General features: G+C 42.8%; 1 protein-coding gene across 3 annotated transcripts in view; it reads right to left on the reverse strand.

Annotated features, from left to right (window-relative positions):
• The window catches only part of MMP24 (matrix metallopeptidase 24), a 35,783-nt gene that overhangs the window by 8,099 nt on the left and 8,199 nt on the right, over nucleotides 1-19,485 (reverse strand). For all 3 annotated transcript variants that reach the window (XM_065691872.1, XM_065691873.1, XM_065691875.1), the window contains 2 exons: nucleotides 17,939-18,243; nucleotides 7,144-7,305 (listed from right to left, as the gene is read on the reverse strand). In XM_065691872.1, coding sequence (XP_065547944.1) covers nucleotides 7,144-7,305; nucleotides 17,939-18,243 — 467 coding nt within the window. The remainder of the gene's footprint in view (nucleotides 1-7,143; nucleotides 7,306-17,938; nucleotides 18,244-19,485) is intronic.

Here is a 19,485-nt window from a genome sequence, read left to right on the forward strand (position 1 = left end):
TTATGAAAAATTCATTCTCTCTATGTAAGTGAGAACCATTCGTACCCCAGGTCACAGCCTGCCCTGCCCCTGCTGCAGGACAGCAGTCAGCTTTAACTCTCTCATCCAGCTTATGTGCCCAAAGTCTGTCACACTCTTCTGTAGAGAAGAGGAAAGTTAAAATAGTACCTGTAACCTGAGGGACTGACGTAAAAGTTTTAATTAGCCCCAAGATGCCACTGGAACAGAATGCAGTAAACTCGCAAGGCAGAAGCACTTGTGCACACTGTGCTCGGGATGGTGCAAGTGAGCAATGATTCAGGGGAAGTGAAGATTGGCATCAAATGAAATGTTTCCTAGAACAGTGGAAAGAGGTTGCAACTAGGACCAACAACAAAAGCTAGGCCACCCTATGCACTCACTGCTTGCAATGGCCAAACTAGTGCTGGTGCACTGCTCTGGAGGAGGCTCCCAGTACTGACAGGGCCTCCCAAACATTCTGCAGCTGGTACTGCAACTTGCTCGGATGCTGACTTCATCATTTCCATCAAAATATTCCTCTTCCGGTCTTTCCCTGCAAGCCATGGATTTTCCCCTGCTATCTTTCACTTCTCTTCTTGGTTTTATGTATTCTGGGCCTTCTAATTTCTCCTGATTGAAGTCCTACCTCCTCTTGTGGTTATACAGATTGCATTTTAATTTTTAATTGCTGCCTTCACTTTGTCACTGAGTTAGGGTGGGCTTACAGATAAATGGGGAAGGTAACCCTACAGTAACACACGTGCAAAGAGCAGAGGAGCACATACACAACATGAAAATCCTTGGGTCCAAGCGCTAGGCAGGCAGAATTTAGTCTACAGTTAGCGGTATGGAAAGCGGAAGCACAGCCTGTCCACTGCTGAAGAAAGATGCTATCTTGTAAGACCTAAACCACTTCAGAGCACAACCTGGCATGAAAGCAGAATGAACAGACCCTATACAGCTTGGCACTCATTACTATTTCCAGACTCTCATCACAGTAACCTGCCTCCGAAACAGATGGCTAAAGGCAGGATGTAACAGATTTCTAAGCAGCAGAGATGACCATGTGAACAAAGAGTCACTTGAGAGATGATAGCACCTTGGTATTTATTGCAGGAACTGATTACACCCACCACTGACATAACTACCCAAGCAAATCACACACAAATCACAGCCTCTGTCACTGTGTTTCCAAGCAACTTCAAAGAACCAGTAGAGCAAATCTCACCGAGAAAAAAATTAAATGAGAGAGGCTATTGCATGGATTTGCAAGCGGGCCTGAAGCCAGTCACCTTGTTACTGCACGTCATCCCAGCACCGGAGCCAAACCCACCCCCAGGGCTAAGCCTGCAGCCACTTCCACACGGGAAGCAGGTAAGAAACCTCACGGAGCTGGAAACTCTACATGTTGAAGGGAAGAAACTTGCTGGACTTTAAGACACTGTGTGAAGAAGAAGATTTTCTTCCTCTCTATCACAACCAAGGCAAAGAATGTCAGAAAGCTTTTGGGTCACAGCAGATCACCTTCAGAGTGTGACTTCCGCCACTGGCACTTAGCCTCCTCCCTTCATGCTTCCTCGGTCGCAGACCATCTGAATACCAAGGTGACCTGTGAAGATAACACAGAGAGAGGAGGCATTTAGGAGACACTGTGTCGATAGTTGAGGACAAAATATAATCGTACTGTCCTCCTGCCTATGGACAGAGTGTTCCCTCAACTGCACAACACCTGCCTGGAGGCTCAGCACCCTGCATGGCTCAGCATCCATCACAGCCAGTCCTGCCTGAGCCAGGCAGCTCTCCAAGCCTGCCAGTGCAGGGGATGCCCTTTGTTTCAGACCAGGAGGGATAACATTCCACCTGCAAACAAAGGCTCATCTTTATCTTCTCGCTATTCACTCCAAGAATAAAACTACCATCCAGACTTCAGGCAGGCACTTAGGCTTTTGAATAACACGGAGGGGTTTTTTGGTTGTCAAAGGCTGGGCTGCCTGCATGTTTCTGCAGGACGGCATCAGCTGTCCAGGTACACAGGAAAGGCTCCTCAGTTTCAAATCAAAATGTATGATCCAAAGGAGCCAGGGAGGGTAAGAGAAACCCACCTGGCTGTTCTGCAAGCTCCAGCCCAAGGGAGGGTGGTCCCTGTTCATATTAGATTAGTTCAGGGACAAGCGACAGTCCATCCGCAACAGCTGAGCTCAGGAAGGACTCATTTCCTTTGCTCACTTGGTAAACCTGTCCACAGGGTACTTTGCACTGCTGGGGTTAGACTTCAGCAGTGAAATCAGCTGGCTGTTTCAGAAGGTTTGGGTAGCCTTGCCACAGCGCACTGCAGTCTGCAGAACAAGCCCCAGCACCCACAGCATACCCAACGGTTGGACAGTTGAGGTCCTTGTAATCATCACAGGGTGGCAGGAAGGGTTTCTTGAGCCCTTCTCGATAGACGTTCTCTGAATGACCAGCTGCCACCCAGCTCACAGAGTGTTCACCCGGGAGACCAGCGCCCATTGCAGAACCCTCCAGGCATCAGCTGGACTCCAAGTACAGCACCAGAAACCAGGGGTTACTCCCTGCCTGTTCCTTGAAGGAACAGGAATGGAGACCTGGCTTACAGCAGGTGAGACTCAGTGGACACACAGAGGTGGTCTCTGGTATTTCCTGCCGAGTCCAACAGGACAGACAGTTAGACAGGAAGAAAGATGCAAATGAAGGGAGGCAACATAGAGAGTCTGGTATCTCTGCAATACGCCAGGGATGTGGCACCGGGGCAGATAACTCCAGCTCTCTTACTGCCATGCATTTTCCTTCCCCTGGCCTCCTACAAACACAGCACCATAAGGCATGGATCCAAAAGTCTCCTATAGGTAAGGCCTTGGAGGTTATTCTATTCTATTCTCTTCCCATGTTCAAGAGGACATTATAAGAAAACAGGCCTATACCTAACATTTCCAGGTCCTGCACAGCAGCAAAGCTTGCTCTGATGGCCCCATTCACAATGCGTCACCATGTGGAACATTTTGCATAACGTCCTTCTGTTGTTTCATCACACGCCATCTCTACACATACATGTAGGTTACAAGGAGTTGGGACTGCTCTATGGGCAGCCACTGGGAAAAGGTGAGGAAGGCTGAGACCTGTGCTTGCTGCACAGGAGTAAAAAGGCTGGCAGAAGGTGCTGTTTGCTCATGGACACTGTACCCTGCTGATCCCCTGCTCCTGGATGTCAGAGCTGGTGTTGTCTAGCTCCTTGGCCAGGGGCTGGTGTAGTTTCATGACAACCCTGGACCTCAGCCCTCACGGGATGCAGCATGTATACCAGCTGGGAGCTGTTCTCTTGAGCTGAAGAAAAGACACGTAAGGTTGACATGTCATCAGTGAGATTTGGGACGACTCAGACCCTTAAGGTTGTCTCCAGGCTTAATGATTTGGTCTATCTTTGAGTTGTTAGCAGACCTTTCCTGTGTGACCTCAGGCTCTGAAAGGGCCTTGAAGGTAATGGCCTGGTTTACCAGCTCCAAGCATCCATCTGGACATGAACTTTTCCTGCACATCATGTCAGCCCCTCTGCTCCCCAGGCACAATGTCAGAAGAGTCACTCCTAACATGACTGGGTGCTCCACAGCCTGCTGCTAAACAGTACTTAGAGCAGGATGTACTTAGAACAGGAGAACCAGTGCTGAAGGATGATCAGCTCAGGCTGTGTGACAAGACCATGGCTTGTTTCCTCTCCCCATCTGCACTGTAGCTGCATGCTGCCCTGACTTCAATACTAGCAAAATTAAAAGAGGCAGTCACCTTGATAGCATATCCTACACAATGTTCCTTACCGGGCATGTCACTTGTGACATGGACATTAAGTACAATAGGAGATATCCCTCTGAAACACATGTAAAGGACAGTCATGCTACTTCCCTCATTTTGTCAAGAAACAGGCTACAAGAAGCATTTTTTCAGAAGATGGGAATACTGCTCACTTGTCCACTGTGTCACACACAGTGAGCCACTGGCCTTTTCTTCCTTAGCTCATAATTGGAAATAACATTTTAAACACTGACCATATACTAACCAGCATGAAGCACAAACAAGAGTTCGCATTACCTACTGCCTCTTCAGGTGAGTCTGGAAATAAATCCAGCAGAAAATATGACGGATTTTGACATATTTCTTTTCTAATGGATAGACACGGATACAACGTAAAAACCCAATGTGAAATGCATCACTCTCAAAAGAAGGAGATAAAATGGACTTCAGCTTTAGCAGAGCCTCTGTTGTTTGTTCTAGCAACTTTGAAGGAATGAAAAACGGGAAGTTTTAGTTGGATTTATTTTTTAATAAGGGTGCTACAGGCAAGGCAGTGGCTCTGGCTCTATGACTTATTTTGCATAGTGGGCTCCTAAATAATATATATTGAGCAGACACAGCTGCACTGTAAAGAATGTCAAAGCAGCAAGAAAGCAGGAGGTTATGATATCTGGAGAGGTGCTCTGGTAGATGGGCTTTTGGCACTCCCAAGGCAAAACAAAGCAGATTGGCACTGTGGAAATAAAACACATTAGCTCAATGTTCCTGCTAAAGCTACAAAAAGGATACTTCAGCTGTCCCTTCTCAGTTGTAAGAAGCTCAGATGAAAAGATCCATTCTCATGTCTCCAATTCCAGGGAGAAACATAACCTGCTTTTTCCATCTTTTCTTTGTGAACCGTAAGAGTAAAACCTAGTTTTAAACGGTTTGGACCGTAGCTCTATGCTAAGGACCAAAATCTTTACACAGGGAATCAAAGCTCCTACGGCAGAAGCTACTCCTTCTTCTCCCTGCAGGACTACTTTTCTCTGCAACCACTCCAACATCATCCCCAATCTACTCCAGTACAAAGGCCTTGGAGAAGAGCCTATGATTCCATGATAGTCAAGAAATTAATTCCTAGTTACTACCTGCACTAGGTAGTAATTCATTCATACTGCTTTTTTCAAGCTGAGTTAAAACTCTCAGTATATTATATTGCATACAGAGAATCTGTATGTGATTCTACGATTCTATGTGGCTAAAGTCAAATGTCACTACGTAAGTGAAACATAAATGGAGCCGCAGTGGCGCTGCTGCCAAGCGGCAGAAAGGATGGTACTGAGCCTCTGCTCTGTCATAGCTCTGCACAAGATGCTGTGCAGTGCTCTCACAGACTGTCAGGGCCCTGAGGACACTATGAGGCCCAGACCAACATCACCCAGTACCTCAACTGGTGCTGGAGCCCCAGTTGAGCTCAGCCCGGGGCGCTGGGTCGCTGCCCAAGCTGTGCTGGGGGAGTGCTGGTCCCCAGCTCAGCCATAGCTGAATATTGGCTTCAACCCCAAACGTGAAGCAGCATGGCTGTCAATTCCTCATCTGCTCCCTCTCCAAAAGGTGGCTGAAAATAGAAAAACCATCAGCCTTTTCCTGATTGCAGCTGCGCCATCAGCAATAAATTTAGGTATTTTTTCCCTTCTTGATTAGTCAAAGTTCACAGGAACTACATCAACATTTCAAACCAGAAGCAGCATAAAGACACTTCAGCAGCTTTCAAAAATCAGTATTTTGAAAGGTGTATTATTTAATGAAAAATGTAATACTTACTACCCCAGCACTTTCCTTCAAAACCATCCAGAGTCTCTGTTATCCTGAGTATTTGAGTATGTACTATGTTAAAGAATGCATAATTAAATGATACCATAGGACAACTGTCATGCAACTTCATCCTGGTAATGAACAATAAAGAGAAATCTTCAGCTGTACTAATGAGAAGAGATAGCTCCCACTGAGTGTACTTAAAGTCATCTTATTTTACACATTGGACCTTACTTGGGTATCTGCCTTACACTGAGGTTGAACTGCATTCTACAAATGCTTGGGTTTTCCCCATTGTCCAGACAGGAGTCAGAGAAACCAGCCCAGACAGATTTATTCTCTTTAGGCATTTACATTTGAACAAATGAATCTCACTCCAGCCACAAAAAAAAAACCCAAAACAACCAACAACAAAACCCAAACCAAACCAAACAACCCCCAGACTCAAACAGTTGACAGTTTAGACCTTTGAAGTCTTGCTGTACTGCTTAGAGCCTTACAGGTCTTGGCACAAATCCTAGACAAGTAATTTAAAATGCACTGACAGATCGCTGATGTAAACCTTGACTAGCGCCAGGTCTGCCACTGATCCCAGCAGGAATCCCTCTTTCCCACTGACAACCATCTTATAAGGGGGTTTTAGGTCCAATTCATATAATACGTGCTCGACTGATACTGGGAGCTAATATTTGACTCCAGATGTCAAGTAGCTGCAGATGTTGCACAGCTACATAGCATAGTTGTTCTATGCTACATTTATTAACCTCTTAGTCAGATCTGTACTTTCCTCAAAGAATGAAATCAGGGATGTTTGAAAAAACCTGTTTTCCATGGGCTGCCACAGACTGCATCCATTAGTATCTTCTAGCTCAGCCTCCCCTTCACTGTGGCTCCTAAAACCCGCATTCCCCTCTGCTCCCAGAGTTTCCCTGAGCCAAGAATTCTCTCAAAGTCCCTGTCCCCGCACCCTGGTATCCATGATCCCATCATACGGTAGCACATCATCTCCAGCCCCCTGCTTTTCTCTATACCTTCTTTCCTCTCTTTACCTTGAGCCCGTATCTTTGTGGCACATGTACAACAACGTTCAGCTGGAGATTAAAAGAAGCATTCCCTAATTCCCTACCTTGTGTATATGGAGAAAAAAAAAAAAAGAGTGCACAAATACTTTTTACTTTTCCTTGATGTTCCATGTTCCTTGCATTTCTCCCCTCTATTGCACTGGCTGTTCCTAATGGACTTACTTTGGGTACACCAATTGCTTGATTTTGCCTTTCTAATGCTCCTTGATATTGAGGACATGGTGAGGGATGGAGCAGCAGCAAGATCACAGAAGTGTGGTTATCCTGACTTGTGCAAAGATATTGCCATTGGGAGAGTTCTCCGACATTTGGCTATGGATCAAGGGCTTTAAACAGCTCCTCACTCAGCTACAGCAGGAAACCCAGCCCACCAGCTACAAGCATTTTGCAGGTCTCCTGTCTGTGTAACATACTCACTGAACTCAAGCTCATTGTAAATAGATGACTGGGTAGCATTGCTCACCATAGATTTTCTGAATTCCTTGGAGGTCATCCTGGGGCAGTTTGAAGTTGTGTGTTTCCATATACTGGTAGAAAGGAGCCATGATAGCACTGGGATCATTGGAGTGTTCCAGACCCAGCGCATGTCCCAGCTCATGAACTGCAACCAGAAAGAGATCATTCCCTGTGGAAGGAAGGCACAGCCAGGTTAGTCCAAAGCCTGATGCAATCCCAAGCCCACTCACTCATAAAGCAAGAAGCTTTACAAGTGCTTTCCTACCCTATTGCACAGTAGGTCACAGTGCCAGGGCCAGCTCCTGCAGATGGTTTTAGTCCTGAAAGTATGTGCAGCTTTTACAGCCATTGTCACAGAATGGGCAGGGGGCTACTAACCCGTGACCACCCATGACCATGAGCATCCTCAGACCAGGCAAAACAGGCAACTGCCTGGAGTGAAAGAATACCAACTGTAGACTCTTCTGTAGAGAGCTTACAGAAAATGGCCAACAAAACTGGCTGCTCCAACACCACTGCCTCTGAGTGCTGCCAGAGAGGTGAGCGCACTGCTGCTCTTCACTTCAACAGGGGGTCATGGTGGGTACGGAGCTTTGCTCTGATCAGAGCCATGCTCTGATCTATCTGAACCACCAAATCCTAGGGGAAATCTGTAAGGCACCTAGCGAGGCAGAAGGAAGGCTAGAGAAGACCAGGAGTTACACCCACCGTAGAACGTGTAGTACCTGTGACAACCCCATCTCCTCTAGCACATGCTCCTCAACATGCTTTTACTTTGCTGGACTTCTGGCACTGCCATGTCTGTGGGAGGAGGCGATCCTGCAGAAGTCAGAGCCACATAGGGGAAGGTTGGGTTGGATCCCAATGGCAGAGGGGAAAAGAAGAAAGGAGGAAAGAAGGGATGTGCTCCGGACAAGAATAGAAAGGGCTGAGGAGCCCTGTCTGGCCCAGAAGCTGGTGGAAGTGCAAAGCAGGAGTACCTTCAACTGTATGTTACAGGCATACACTCCTCTTCAATGCCATGGATCCGGGACCCTCATCTCCTTGATCTAGTGTGGTCCCTGGGTGTCCTACTTCATGAGGGCACCTTGACATGGGAGGTGACACAGGCAATGCTGTGTGAGGGATGAAGACACAGCCAACAAGGACAGATGTAAGAGCCTCCCCATGTCAATAAAATGCCTGAGCCCTCAATTCTGCCTGAATTTGGCTTCTCTGCTTCTTTTGCCAAGGCAAATCCAAGACACAGGAGAAAATAGTTGGCAATGGCAGCTCAGGAGCTACTCTGCAGCACCTCCAGTGTGTCTCCAAACGGCACCTATCTTAGAGGTAACAAAGCTCAGTTTTGTGTACACAGCTGAGCAATTCTTAGGACAGGAGTTACAACAGCAGTTCACGTACAACTATCTCTACTTTTTAAATACTTATTTCTTTACTATTACCCACAAAAACATGACCACATAGGTTCAGGTCTGCAAGTTGCCTCAACAGGGTGCTTTGCCAGCATCTCAAGATACTTAAAGTCAGTAACAAACAGTGCTCAACTGGTCATATGCACCACACCAAGATGATTAAATTGTCTAAATATTTGAGTTGAAGGGTGTAAATACCTGTATATGCAAGATATGTTAAAATACACAAATGCATTTCAAATACATGTCCAAATACACATCCCAAATTATAAGTGGGCTAAAATTTAGCCATAAATGTATCAAAATTCCAGAATTTCTGTGTTTGGGAAATACAAATGAGGACTTCCTTATTTTTTCTCATCTGGTGCTGAAAACTTTGGTGTATGCAGGTCAAGTAAATAAAATGTCCAACAGCATAGCATAAGATGCATTAAGCATGAACCTCCTACAATTCTCAAAGCTATGGTTGCTTCTCGTTTCAAGCCCTTGCTGAAAGGCAGTAGAAGGCAGTAGCAGACACAGCTCCCTCTCCTTCTTCCCCCTGCCCTGGCCAAAAATGTCTCACCACTGTGTCAGCCCCTCATCTTTTTTTGTTCTAGTCTTATCCGAAACATATCTGTCATTCTCTTCCTTCCAGCTTGCCCATGTCAGCTGAATTCTCCACCCTACCATATAAAGGGTCCCAAGTCTGAAAGCAGGTCAGTCATTCTCAGGGTGTAAGCGGACAGCATACATTTCATGGGAAGAGGAGACAGGAGAAAAAAAAATCCAAGACCTTTTTGTAAGCACAGAATGCTCAAACACCCACCTCTAGATTTATCATCCTATTTCTCTTGAGGGGTCAGTTCCCTGCAGAGGTCAGAAACACCTGGCTTTATTGCAACACCACAGAGAACACTGTAGTCAGATAAACAGATCTATGTATATTTATGTCATATACTGCATCCCTCATGCTTCTTCAATTTTCATCTCCAGCTGGAAAAATGGCTGTTAAATCAGGAAACAGGTATCTTGAGAGAGGTTTTCTTTGTGAAACTGCTAGCACATGCCTTCATGTACAGTTTCATTCATTTTAATTATGAAAATCATATACAAACCTTTTCCTTACTTTATTAAGTCAATGCATAACAGGATATCCAACTGCCATTCGACTCACTCCAACACCTATCATTTACAGTAATAGATCACAGCAATACTGTGATAGCAATGTTGTAATATTACTATCAATATTTACCCCTGAGCACAACACCTGTAAATATAGCTGCACCGAGTGTAGGTAGGCTCTTGTAGAGCACCTAACACAGTGGACTGTAAATCCAGGACAGAGCCTCTGAGACCACAGAAGTACACATAATATTCTGTATCTGACTAATAACAGAAAAGCAACTTTGAATCTCTGATCTTTGTCATATTAGTTCTGTATTTTATTAACTGTATCATCATGCTAACACATCTATGTATTGCAGTTTACTCAGACATAACTAAAAAGACATATGAAGGTTAAATTTTGAGATTTTATTAAAGAATATACTGAAGAAGTCAGATCATTGGCTGTGACAATAGCAGGCCTAGGGTAATTACAGAAAAGATAGTGTGAACTAAGCATGCTTTAAATATACTAAAACAATTCCTTCCTCTCCAACAGCCATGTAGAGGCAATTGTTTTCCAAGCACAACTTAAAGAAGCTTTAGGGCTACTGTAAGCTATGCCTTGGTTCTTGCATCTTCAGACCTCATAGGTCTGAATCATCAAACAGAAGAACATCTGATTTGTCTGTACTCCTCCATTCACCTCCAAAACACGCTCTGCTCAAGAAAAGCTTTTCAATCTTCTAAACACCATGAAGAAGTGGTGATAGTGCTCTTCCATTTGTTTGCATTCAAACGAGATGTGGAAAACAGCTTTTCTACCTAGAAAAGAAGAAAATACATGTTAAGAAGAAATACAGATTTCATTTTATCCATAAATGGTTGTTGTAAACGTAGTACCTGGTACAATGCATCTTACAGACTTCATGACAACTCTTAAAAGTGCTTTAAGAAGCCTCACTGGAGAAAGAAGAATGAGTGATATGCACTCTTAACAGAAACTGGACCACAGCCAAATTAACAAATTGATCTCCATGAGATCAAGTGACTACAAAAGGACAAAGACCTCCAGAACCCCATTACATTACCAATCACCATCAAAGATGAGCCGTTTGCCTTACTGTCCTCAAAAAGACAGTGTGCAAACTAGACCTGCTATCCGTGTTACAGACCTGATTCACATTGCAAGCTGTGCTTTATCTGCCATGGCTATGAATATGAGGGCTATCTACTGCAGAAATTCACAAGAAAAATATAAAGCATTTTTCTGGAATGGTGAGACCAAAACTGTCTGAGTGATGTGGAGGCAAAAGTGGGCAGCCAGAGAGAGGGGAAGTCGTGACTGCTTCAGCTGGCTCAGCAGCCTGACATTCAGTGGAGTAAGAGTGTACTGTTGAAAAATGTTCCCCTATCTTTCACAAGTGTAGGTTGTAATTCAATAACAATTCAATATCAAAGAATTTCCAATCCCAAAATGAAAACTCATATTCGCCTGTATTAGCATATCATTCCCTGATTTGGTAGAACAGATGGTAAAGACAAGAAAATTCTCATAAAACTATGGAAAATGTAGATATGACTTTCATTCCATCACTCTTGAAAAGAACTTATGCTGGTGGCTTTGTTCTAAAAGTATTTAAATACAGCAGGGTCTATAAACAGAATTTAATGCTTGACCCAGATGTGGTGCAACCCAAAGGTAACCACAAAAAGATTTGGAAACAGTCTGAAGGCTGGCCCAGTGTGTTCCAAACAGGTCCTGGCATAGGCAGCATGAATACAAACCACTCTGCGTTACTTGGGATTCTTTTTTGCCAGTCCAGTTGCAATCATATTTATCTCCTGGTGTCGGCAACAGAGAAAGCGATGTTCTGGAAGCTCTAAGAGTTGCCCTTTGCCACAAAGAGGGTGTTTTCTATCTAGAAAAAGAGACTTCCTGTCTTTGTTCTCCCCTGACACAGAAGGTTCCTCATGAGGCTGTAAAGACTAAATAGGACTGAGAACTAAGAGAACTGGGATGGATGAGACATCTCCCCCCTGAAGTGGTATTCTTGGTGGATTTAGGTAGAGAATGCAAATTAAACTGTCTGCAAATCTTTTTTTTTTTTTTTTCTCTCCTATTTCTGAAGGAAATGAGTTTAAACAACTCCCAAGCTGCATTTTGGCTTGCTTCACATCCCCTATTTCTGCTTTATAAAGGAAGACAGATAGGCTCACCTTGATTCTCATGACCTGCACTTTAACTGTTGGGGGTTTTTCTTCTTTTTTTAAGGAAATGACACGTAACTTTGATCCTTACTGGTTCCTCCCTACGAATCTCAGAGTACCTTATTCTCTGTGGAAAAAAGTAAAATATTTTACTTTGGTTATACAGCAATCAACAGGATTCCAAGTACCTACAGAACTGTCTTCATACTCTGTGTATTAAACAATTACTGACAAAAGCAGTAATTTTCTGTATAAAACACTCTGAACATCAGGAGTAGTTACAAGTCTGTTGCTTTGAAAATGGAATTTACAGGTGATCCTTATTAATGAATTTCAGCAATTTATTAATGAATCAACAACCAGCACTGCCAATGCTGCAAAAGGTAAAAATCCAGACTGCCCCAGCACAGCCCTACTGTAATGTCACTTCTAGGTTTGTATAATGACAGCACAACAAAGCAAGCACTACTTACAGAGATGATGTCCAGCAGTGAAGGGTAAGAATTTGAAGCTGGGAGCCTTTCACATGTGCTGGTGGCTTCTCTCTTCACTATACTTTTGTAGAGAATTTTAGTTTGCAAGTTCTCCATTTACAGCCTTCTGTGTTGGGATTGATATGGCAGAGATGTAAGCTCAAAGTGTTGCCGGTTTAAGCCGCCTGATTTGATTTCTTTTTACTGTGGTGGAAGCCATGTGGTGGTGACTGAAACCAAACATGGTCCTGAAACCATGTATCTATTTGCTTGCTCAAATTTGGTTCAACATTAGCATATGGAGTTTAGAGAACTTTGGCTTATGGGAACAAGTCTCTCTGAGCAGTTACAGGAAGAAACCAATGTTTCATGTATGATTCCTGTAACATACAATGCTAAGTAGGTATGTTCTGGAGACTACCAAACTGATCTTCAATGAACAAAAGTCATGACCAACAGCATGTTCTGGTGAAGTGTCATAAAAAGGCCAGATAAAATGAACTGAAATTTTAATACAATTTATGCCCCACTTGACTTCCAACATCTATACAGAAGTCTTTCAGACAACAGGTCTTCTGCATTAAAGGACACGTGAGTAACTTCAAAGCAGCTCTAATTTTTGCTCTGAAAAATACTGATGCTCATTATCAACAACAGCGTCAGTAGCCTGAAAAATAATGGTGGGTTCAAAACGCCATTTGTTAGAGCAAAACTTTTTAGATGTGGAGATGTTCTGTACCTGAGAAATCAGAGAAAGAAAATTAAAAATGTATTTAACAGCCAAATAGCACAAATATTATATGTGCACTACACTGAGGGTACACACACTCTGTCAAATTACTCTTTATACTGTTACTTTACAGATTGCCTTTGCTGCCCCCAACATTTCCATAGAAAATGAACATGAAAAAAAGTTGGTAAAATAAGCAAGAAATGAGACAGAAAGCAAGGCAAAATTCAGAGGAAACGAATTAATCCAAGAGGAAAGACTGCCAAGTTCTTGCAATAACCGATGGCACAGGGGTTGAGGAAAGCTGTACCTTCTTGAAACACCCACTGTACCTGACAAATCGGGTAAGTGCATTGCAAGCAGACAGTAGAGACTCAACCTAGAAAAGTGGATACCAATACAAATCTCAAAGAAAAAAAAAGGGACAGCTGGATACTCTTCATTCCTTAGTCCCCTCCCTCCACCTAAAACATCATGACTGTAATCACGCAGGCACAGGCTTTGCTGCCTACAGCGAGCAACATCTACCAGCAGTGGCGAGTCTCGATATGGACATATTAAAGTTTGCTTGGCTGTTTCTATGGCACATTTCAAGTGAAAAAAGCCCAAGACTTGGAGAAAGTAGAGCAAAAACTTCTGGTGTCCCTTCTGGTAATACAAGCAATTTGGATACTGAGACTGCCTGCACTGATATGTAACTCCATGACCAAATGCTGTGCCACTTGGCCTGCAAGCAGCTACACACAAACAGGTACACAATGTGCAACTGAAAGACAGTGACTCCAGAAATGGCTTCAGTTGTCTCCAAGTGCCCATACATTGAAGCCTAACAAGCCAGAGCCACTGCTGCTAAAAGTCTTGGATAAGCTAAAGGCGGAGAGCCGCTTTGATTTCTATTGAGGAGCTCGTCCAGGACAAACATGAGGTAAGTCCCTTCAGCTGTGACCATGCCAGCAGCTCCTTAGTGTGCAGTTGCATAGATGATTTACCTCTAGCTGTAAAACCACACTCCTTTTTTAGCGGCATCCTGTTTGCCACATCACCTTCCAAATTCCAGTATTCTGCTTCATGCTTCCAGCTGCTCCCATTGACATTCTCATTTGAAAACTCAACAAATGAATTCCATATCCCATGATCCCAGTTAATAAGGACTGCTCCAGGAGTTCAACTTCCTACCTGGTTTTGCACATCCTCATTAAAATATTACCTAAATTAACCTTCCACAGCTTGCTTATGTAAATGTCAGACAAGGCAGTACAATTAAGATCATAAATCAACAATTATGAATTGAAGGCACAGCATTACTTGGCTAAAGGAACTGAATACTGAATCCATGAGTAGAACTGTAACTAATATCCAGAGGGAAGGAAACTGCATTCACTTTGAAAGCCTACACAGGTTCATTCTTCACAGCAGAAGATAACAGAAATGTTGGTGCCAAGGGCCCCCACTACTACAGTCTCAGAGAGACAACCAACAGAATCCTAGCTATCATGATTATACTAATAATTTTAAGGGACATGGTAATGGTCATTCTGACCACAAGAGGCAAAATCAGTGTAATAATAACGATCATGCAGGATGATGAATATATAAATCCCAACTACCCAGTAGCTGGTGCAATAAAATCGCTAATGAACCCTAGTGGGTTACCACAAAGTATCTTTACAAGGTAGAAGCTTTCATCAACAAGATATATCCCATTCTCCATTTACAAATCAGTTTTCATAGAAAGATCTGTTCAACTCATTCTTCCTTTTTTCTGACAGGAGGAGGCTTCATGTGATATCTTCCACTTTTATCCATGTAATAAACTGAACTGCTGGTGAAGACTTCGGAACAGATCTTCTGTGGGGTGGTAGCTGCACCCAAACATGGACCTACTGTAATTCTACAGTAACACAGTAGGACAAATGCAGACCTACAAAAGCAAAGCTTTAGATCTTACTGGTTTGTAATGAAAGTCTATGGACTAAACAGATCAGCCAAATATTGAGGACCTATGGTGCCAGTTTCAGCATCCTGCTCTGCTGACCAGAGATTTACCTTTACAATTGTTTCAAGGCGGAAAGCTTTGAGGCAGACTATTCACATTTCCCCTTCAACTGATACACATTTTTGTCAGGAATGGAATGTTTCACGTGGTTATATTTTGCGGGTTGATGTAAAGATACTAGTGTTACTTCATGGCTATTTTAAGGTTTCTATAATCACTGAATGGATGCTGAAAGGCCAAAACAGCTCCTTTTCTGCACGTGAATAAATGAGAGCGTTGCTACTGATCTACTGGTAGGATATTTTTATTCTTTCATTCAGCAATTTCTTCTGTTCCAGACTGAACATCTCCATAGCCCCAAAATATCATGAGGACAAGCAAAACCTTGATTTGAAAAGCTACTTCCTGTTAAAAAGGCAGCACTGTCCTCACTAATACCTTACTGCAATGAAAAAAAGGCAATGAACAGACCACAGTGCAGGAAACCTCTGACCAAGAAGAAACTCTTTAAGACCTGCTAACAGCATTTCAAGTAAAACACATCGGAGGTGAGAACCTTGAGCTAGTAGGAGCTCCAATGACAAGGAATAGTGAAACAGAAGGAAAAGCCCTCCTAAAAGGGCCTGGATCATCTAATGAGGAGTTAGGACATTTTCACATTTGCATACCAAGGCTATGAACACAGGCAAAACCAAATTCCTTGCATTTAACATGCACATCTATAATGCTCTGACTACAGGCTTATCCTGTCATCCTCAACACAGGACATTCCCTGTCATCAGCACTCTCCCAGGTGAACAGAACAAATATGATCTCACCATTCTCAACATCCTTACTGGTGACTTTTAAAAGAGGTTTCCATAACTCTGATGCCCAGTTTATGTAGCTCAGTTATTTGAAAATACACAAATGACATTTATCTTCCCAAATGGCAATTTCAACTCTTCTATCAATTTTCACACTCAGAGTGCCCACCAACCCTGCAAATACCAATTACATGCATTTTGAGGACACTACTCATGACAGTCACTCAGCACACCAGAGGAGTACATAATGTTTTTGAAAGAGTCCCATGGATAATGCATAAGAAGCAGCTCTTATAAAAACAGACTGATCTGCTCTCAAACAACATCCTAAAAACTATTAAAAATAACTCAAAAAAGTGATAATCATAGAATTGTAGAATAATCTATGTTAGAACATTCTACCCAGGAGAAAGTTTTCCCCAGAGTCATCCCTACCATTCTTTAAGCTACCTCCCAACCTTGCTAATCATCAGAAGGAAGCTTTTTGTGTGGAAAAAGAAAAAAAACTTGTGCAACTTGTCAAAACCTTCCTGTAACGACCTTGCTTCTATCCCAGATACCAGCACTCCCAGGTCTCATATCTGAGCTTACCTGGGAAGTCATATCCAGCACACAAGCCACCCTCACATCCCACAGTTGAGATCAAATAACTACTGAGACCAGACTGAACTCAACAGACCACTGATACAGCACAAACACACCCAACTGCTGCAAAAGCAGTTCTCACAAGGTAATCATTTGGTCCCTGATTGCCAATTCTGAGCCTCAAGAGAAACCCACAAACTGCCCTCCAGCCACAAACCTACGAATAAAAATTAGTTAACATTCAAGATAGCAAGGCACTGCTTCTCTGCCACACCATAACCTCCCACACTCTCCACACTTTCCCCCCCTTCACATCCCATAGGCTGTAACCTCTCTCTTTCTTTGCCTATGTTTAAACATGCCAGGAAACATTACTTCTCTTAACCTGAGAAGACAAATATAACATTTATGCTTTCCCACAAATTAGCATTCCCACGTTGAACTTGACAGCTCCATTTCCTTTCAAAGATGCTCTGATAGATACTGAGGGATCTTCTCAGCATACATTCCATTCTGAAAGCAAGCTGTCACTTTTAGGTCAGGCCTGAAGGTGGCTTGCATGCTTGAAAGCTTTTCTCCTCAAACTACACGGCTGGCATAATCAAAGACATTACCTCTGCATATGTCCTTAGATGTCATGCCCACAACAACACTACTATGTTTTTATACAGTTTAAAAATCAAGCCAGATTTACATTCCAAGTGCACTTCTAACCCTTATAAAATGTTTCAAATTGTGATTTTGAGTTCCTAAAGGTTTAAAGCCACATTATCCTTCCCAGATCGTTAAGACTGTAGAAACTGCAGTGATAGTTTATGAGGCCACCATAAAACTCTGGTTTTCCAACTTAAACTTTACAAGTCATCACTATCCTCAACCAAAGATCTGAAAAGAGATTAGAAAGTGCTCATTGCCATTAGAGAGAAAGATAAAGGAAGATGCAGAAACTCTTCATTGCTTAATATGGTAAGAACAGTTGTCCTTAAGGAAGAACTGCCTTCCTTAACAAACCAGCCAGCCCAAACCTCTGGTGGACCAATTATGACCATAGTCGGACTGTAAGGAAACAAACATGGATCAAAAGGACTTGACATTCAAATGTCTTCACTCTCTTAACCTTCTATTCACCATTACAACCAACTCTAATTGCTCTTGTGAATTATTTCATGAGCCACAGCATTTACACTCTCTTGTTCACCTTTTGCCTCCCAGAGCCATGGTTTCTGTATCAACTATGGTCCAAATCTTGAGAGATGTAAAAAGTCAGCAGAGACACACTCCAGTTCACTCCTTAACATCACACATGTGCAGAGAGGCATGCAGAGTCACAAATTTACTAATAAAGTTCTTGACCCATTTAAGATAGAATACATGTTTTAGAAAACATCTGAACCATTGTACAGGAGGTGAAAGCTCCACTACCCAAGTATTTTCTAGTTGAATGCCTGTCAATGTGTCTACATTCAACTTATCCTTGTTTTGAAAAACGACCTGTACTCTTACCATCATGATTAGAATTCCCCAGGGTCCATGGCTCATCTGAATCGAAGTGAGTATCTCCTCCTATTCCAGGTCCAGGAAAGTAAGCATGAGCTAGGAATCCACCTTCTCCATCAAACGGAGAACTGTCTCCATGGAAACCAGAAGCAAAAAATATCATAATATCTGCCTCCTTTCTGTCATTTTTAATTTCATGGTAAGGGACCTCTTCAAAGGTAAGTGGTGTCACTCTCTGCCACACATCAAATGCCTGACGAATGGCTCTCCTTGTGTCAATCTCTCCAACTTTGGGGGTATAGTTGTGTACACTGCATGAATGAGAAAGAAGGGCTGTTTAAATTTGCAGAATACATTACAGACTTCATATAATTCCAATAAATAGCCACATCTACACATTTCCAAAGGGTCTTTACTTTTACAGACACTGCTTTGTGCACAAAAAGTTTTGCTGATGCAAATAAGTTTTGCTACCAACAGAACAACAATCCTTATCCGAAGTCTACATTTATTAATAAGAATCTTCCCAATACTTGAGTTGATCTTGCATTGCCTCCTAAAAACCTGACAACCTTTCAAATCCTGGTGCAGACAGCCAAGTAACCTAGTTTAAAAATGTAAATTACTTCAAATTTGTCTGAAATTATCATGCTAAAGTGGAACCCAGTGTATGAATGAGCTTTAAGGTCCCTTCCAACCCAAACCATTCTGTGATTCTATGAATATGAAATATCTGCCATGGAAACAACTTTCAGTCTTTAATGAAACTGTCTCAACTCACTATAATGACTGACAGATGAAGACTGTAATACATTCAGTGGTGAAACAGAACATCTATCACTTGACTGGCACACTACAAATACTGAGAGTGGGAAGTTAAACAACTAGCAGTTTGACAATGGCAGAAGTGAAGCCATCTGCCAACCTGCTTCCTGAGGTAATGCGTATGCTGAAGATACGCTTTATTTATACGATTATACACCAGTTTTCCCTAAGGCCCAGAATAGGTTAGAAGCAGGATCTAACTCTCAGATCTCCACATACACAAGGAGCACCCTTACAATTTAAGGGAATGATTATTGGAGGAAGCTTTGAACAAGTCCCTCCTCCCAGTCTCTGCAGTCCCCAACTGTTACTTCAAGAATTCTCTTCCTCCTTGCTCATAGCTCTTGGCAGAAGCAACAGAGTGCCCTGGGCCCTGATTCTCTTTCCCTGCACACCACCGTATCTCTTCCTACAGATTTTGGCACCTTTCCCATGCTGGTCACTCATATTTCTCCCTCTTCACCACATACTTCCTTTCTGTCTTAGCCTTGCTCAGCCATATCTTCTTCTTAATGTCTACACTCCTCATTTTTACTCTTCTGCAAACTCCTTTCCCTCCTCCAAAAACAAAATAAAAGGCTACACTTTCAACCGGGGAATGGAGGGGGGTAATTTTATTTAAGTTATATTCTTATTGTCAGAAACTTCCATTGGTATCATTCAGCAATTGCCTTTCAAATGCTAAAGGTCTAAATGACAAACAAAACACATCTCTGCGAAATAACCCT

The sequence above is a fragment of the Lathamus discolor genome, chromosome 11 (genome assembly GCF_037157495.1).
Source record: "Lathamus discolor isolate bLatDis1 chromosome 11, bLatDis1.hap1, whole genome shotgun sequence".
Classification (NCBI taxonomy): Eukaryota; Metazoa; Chordata; class Aves; order Psittaciformes; family Psittacidae; genus Lathamus; species Lathamus discolor.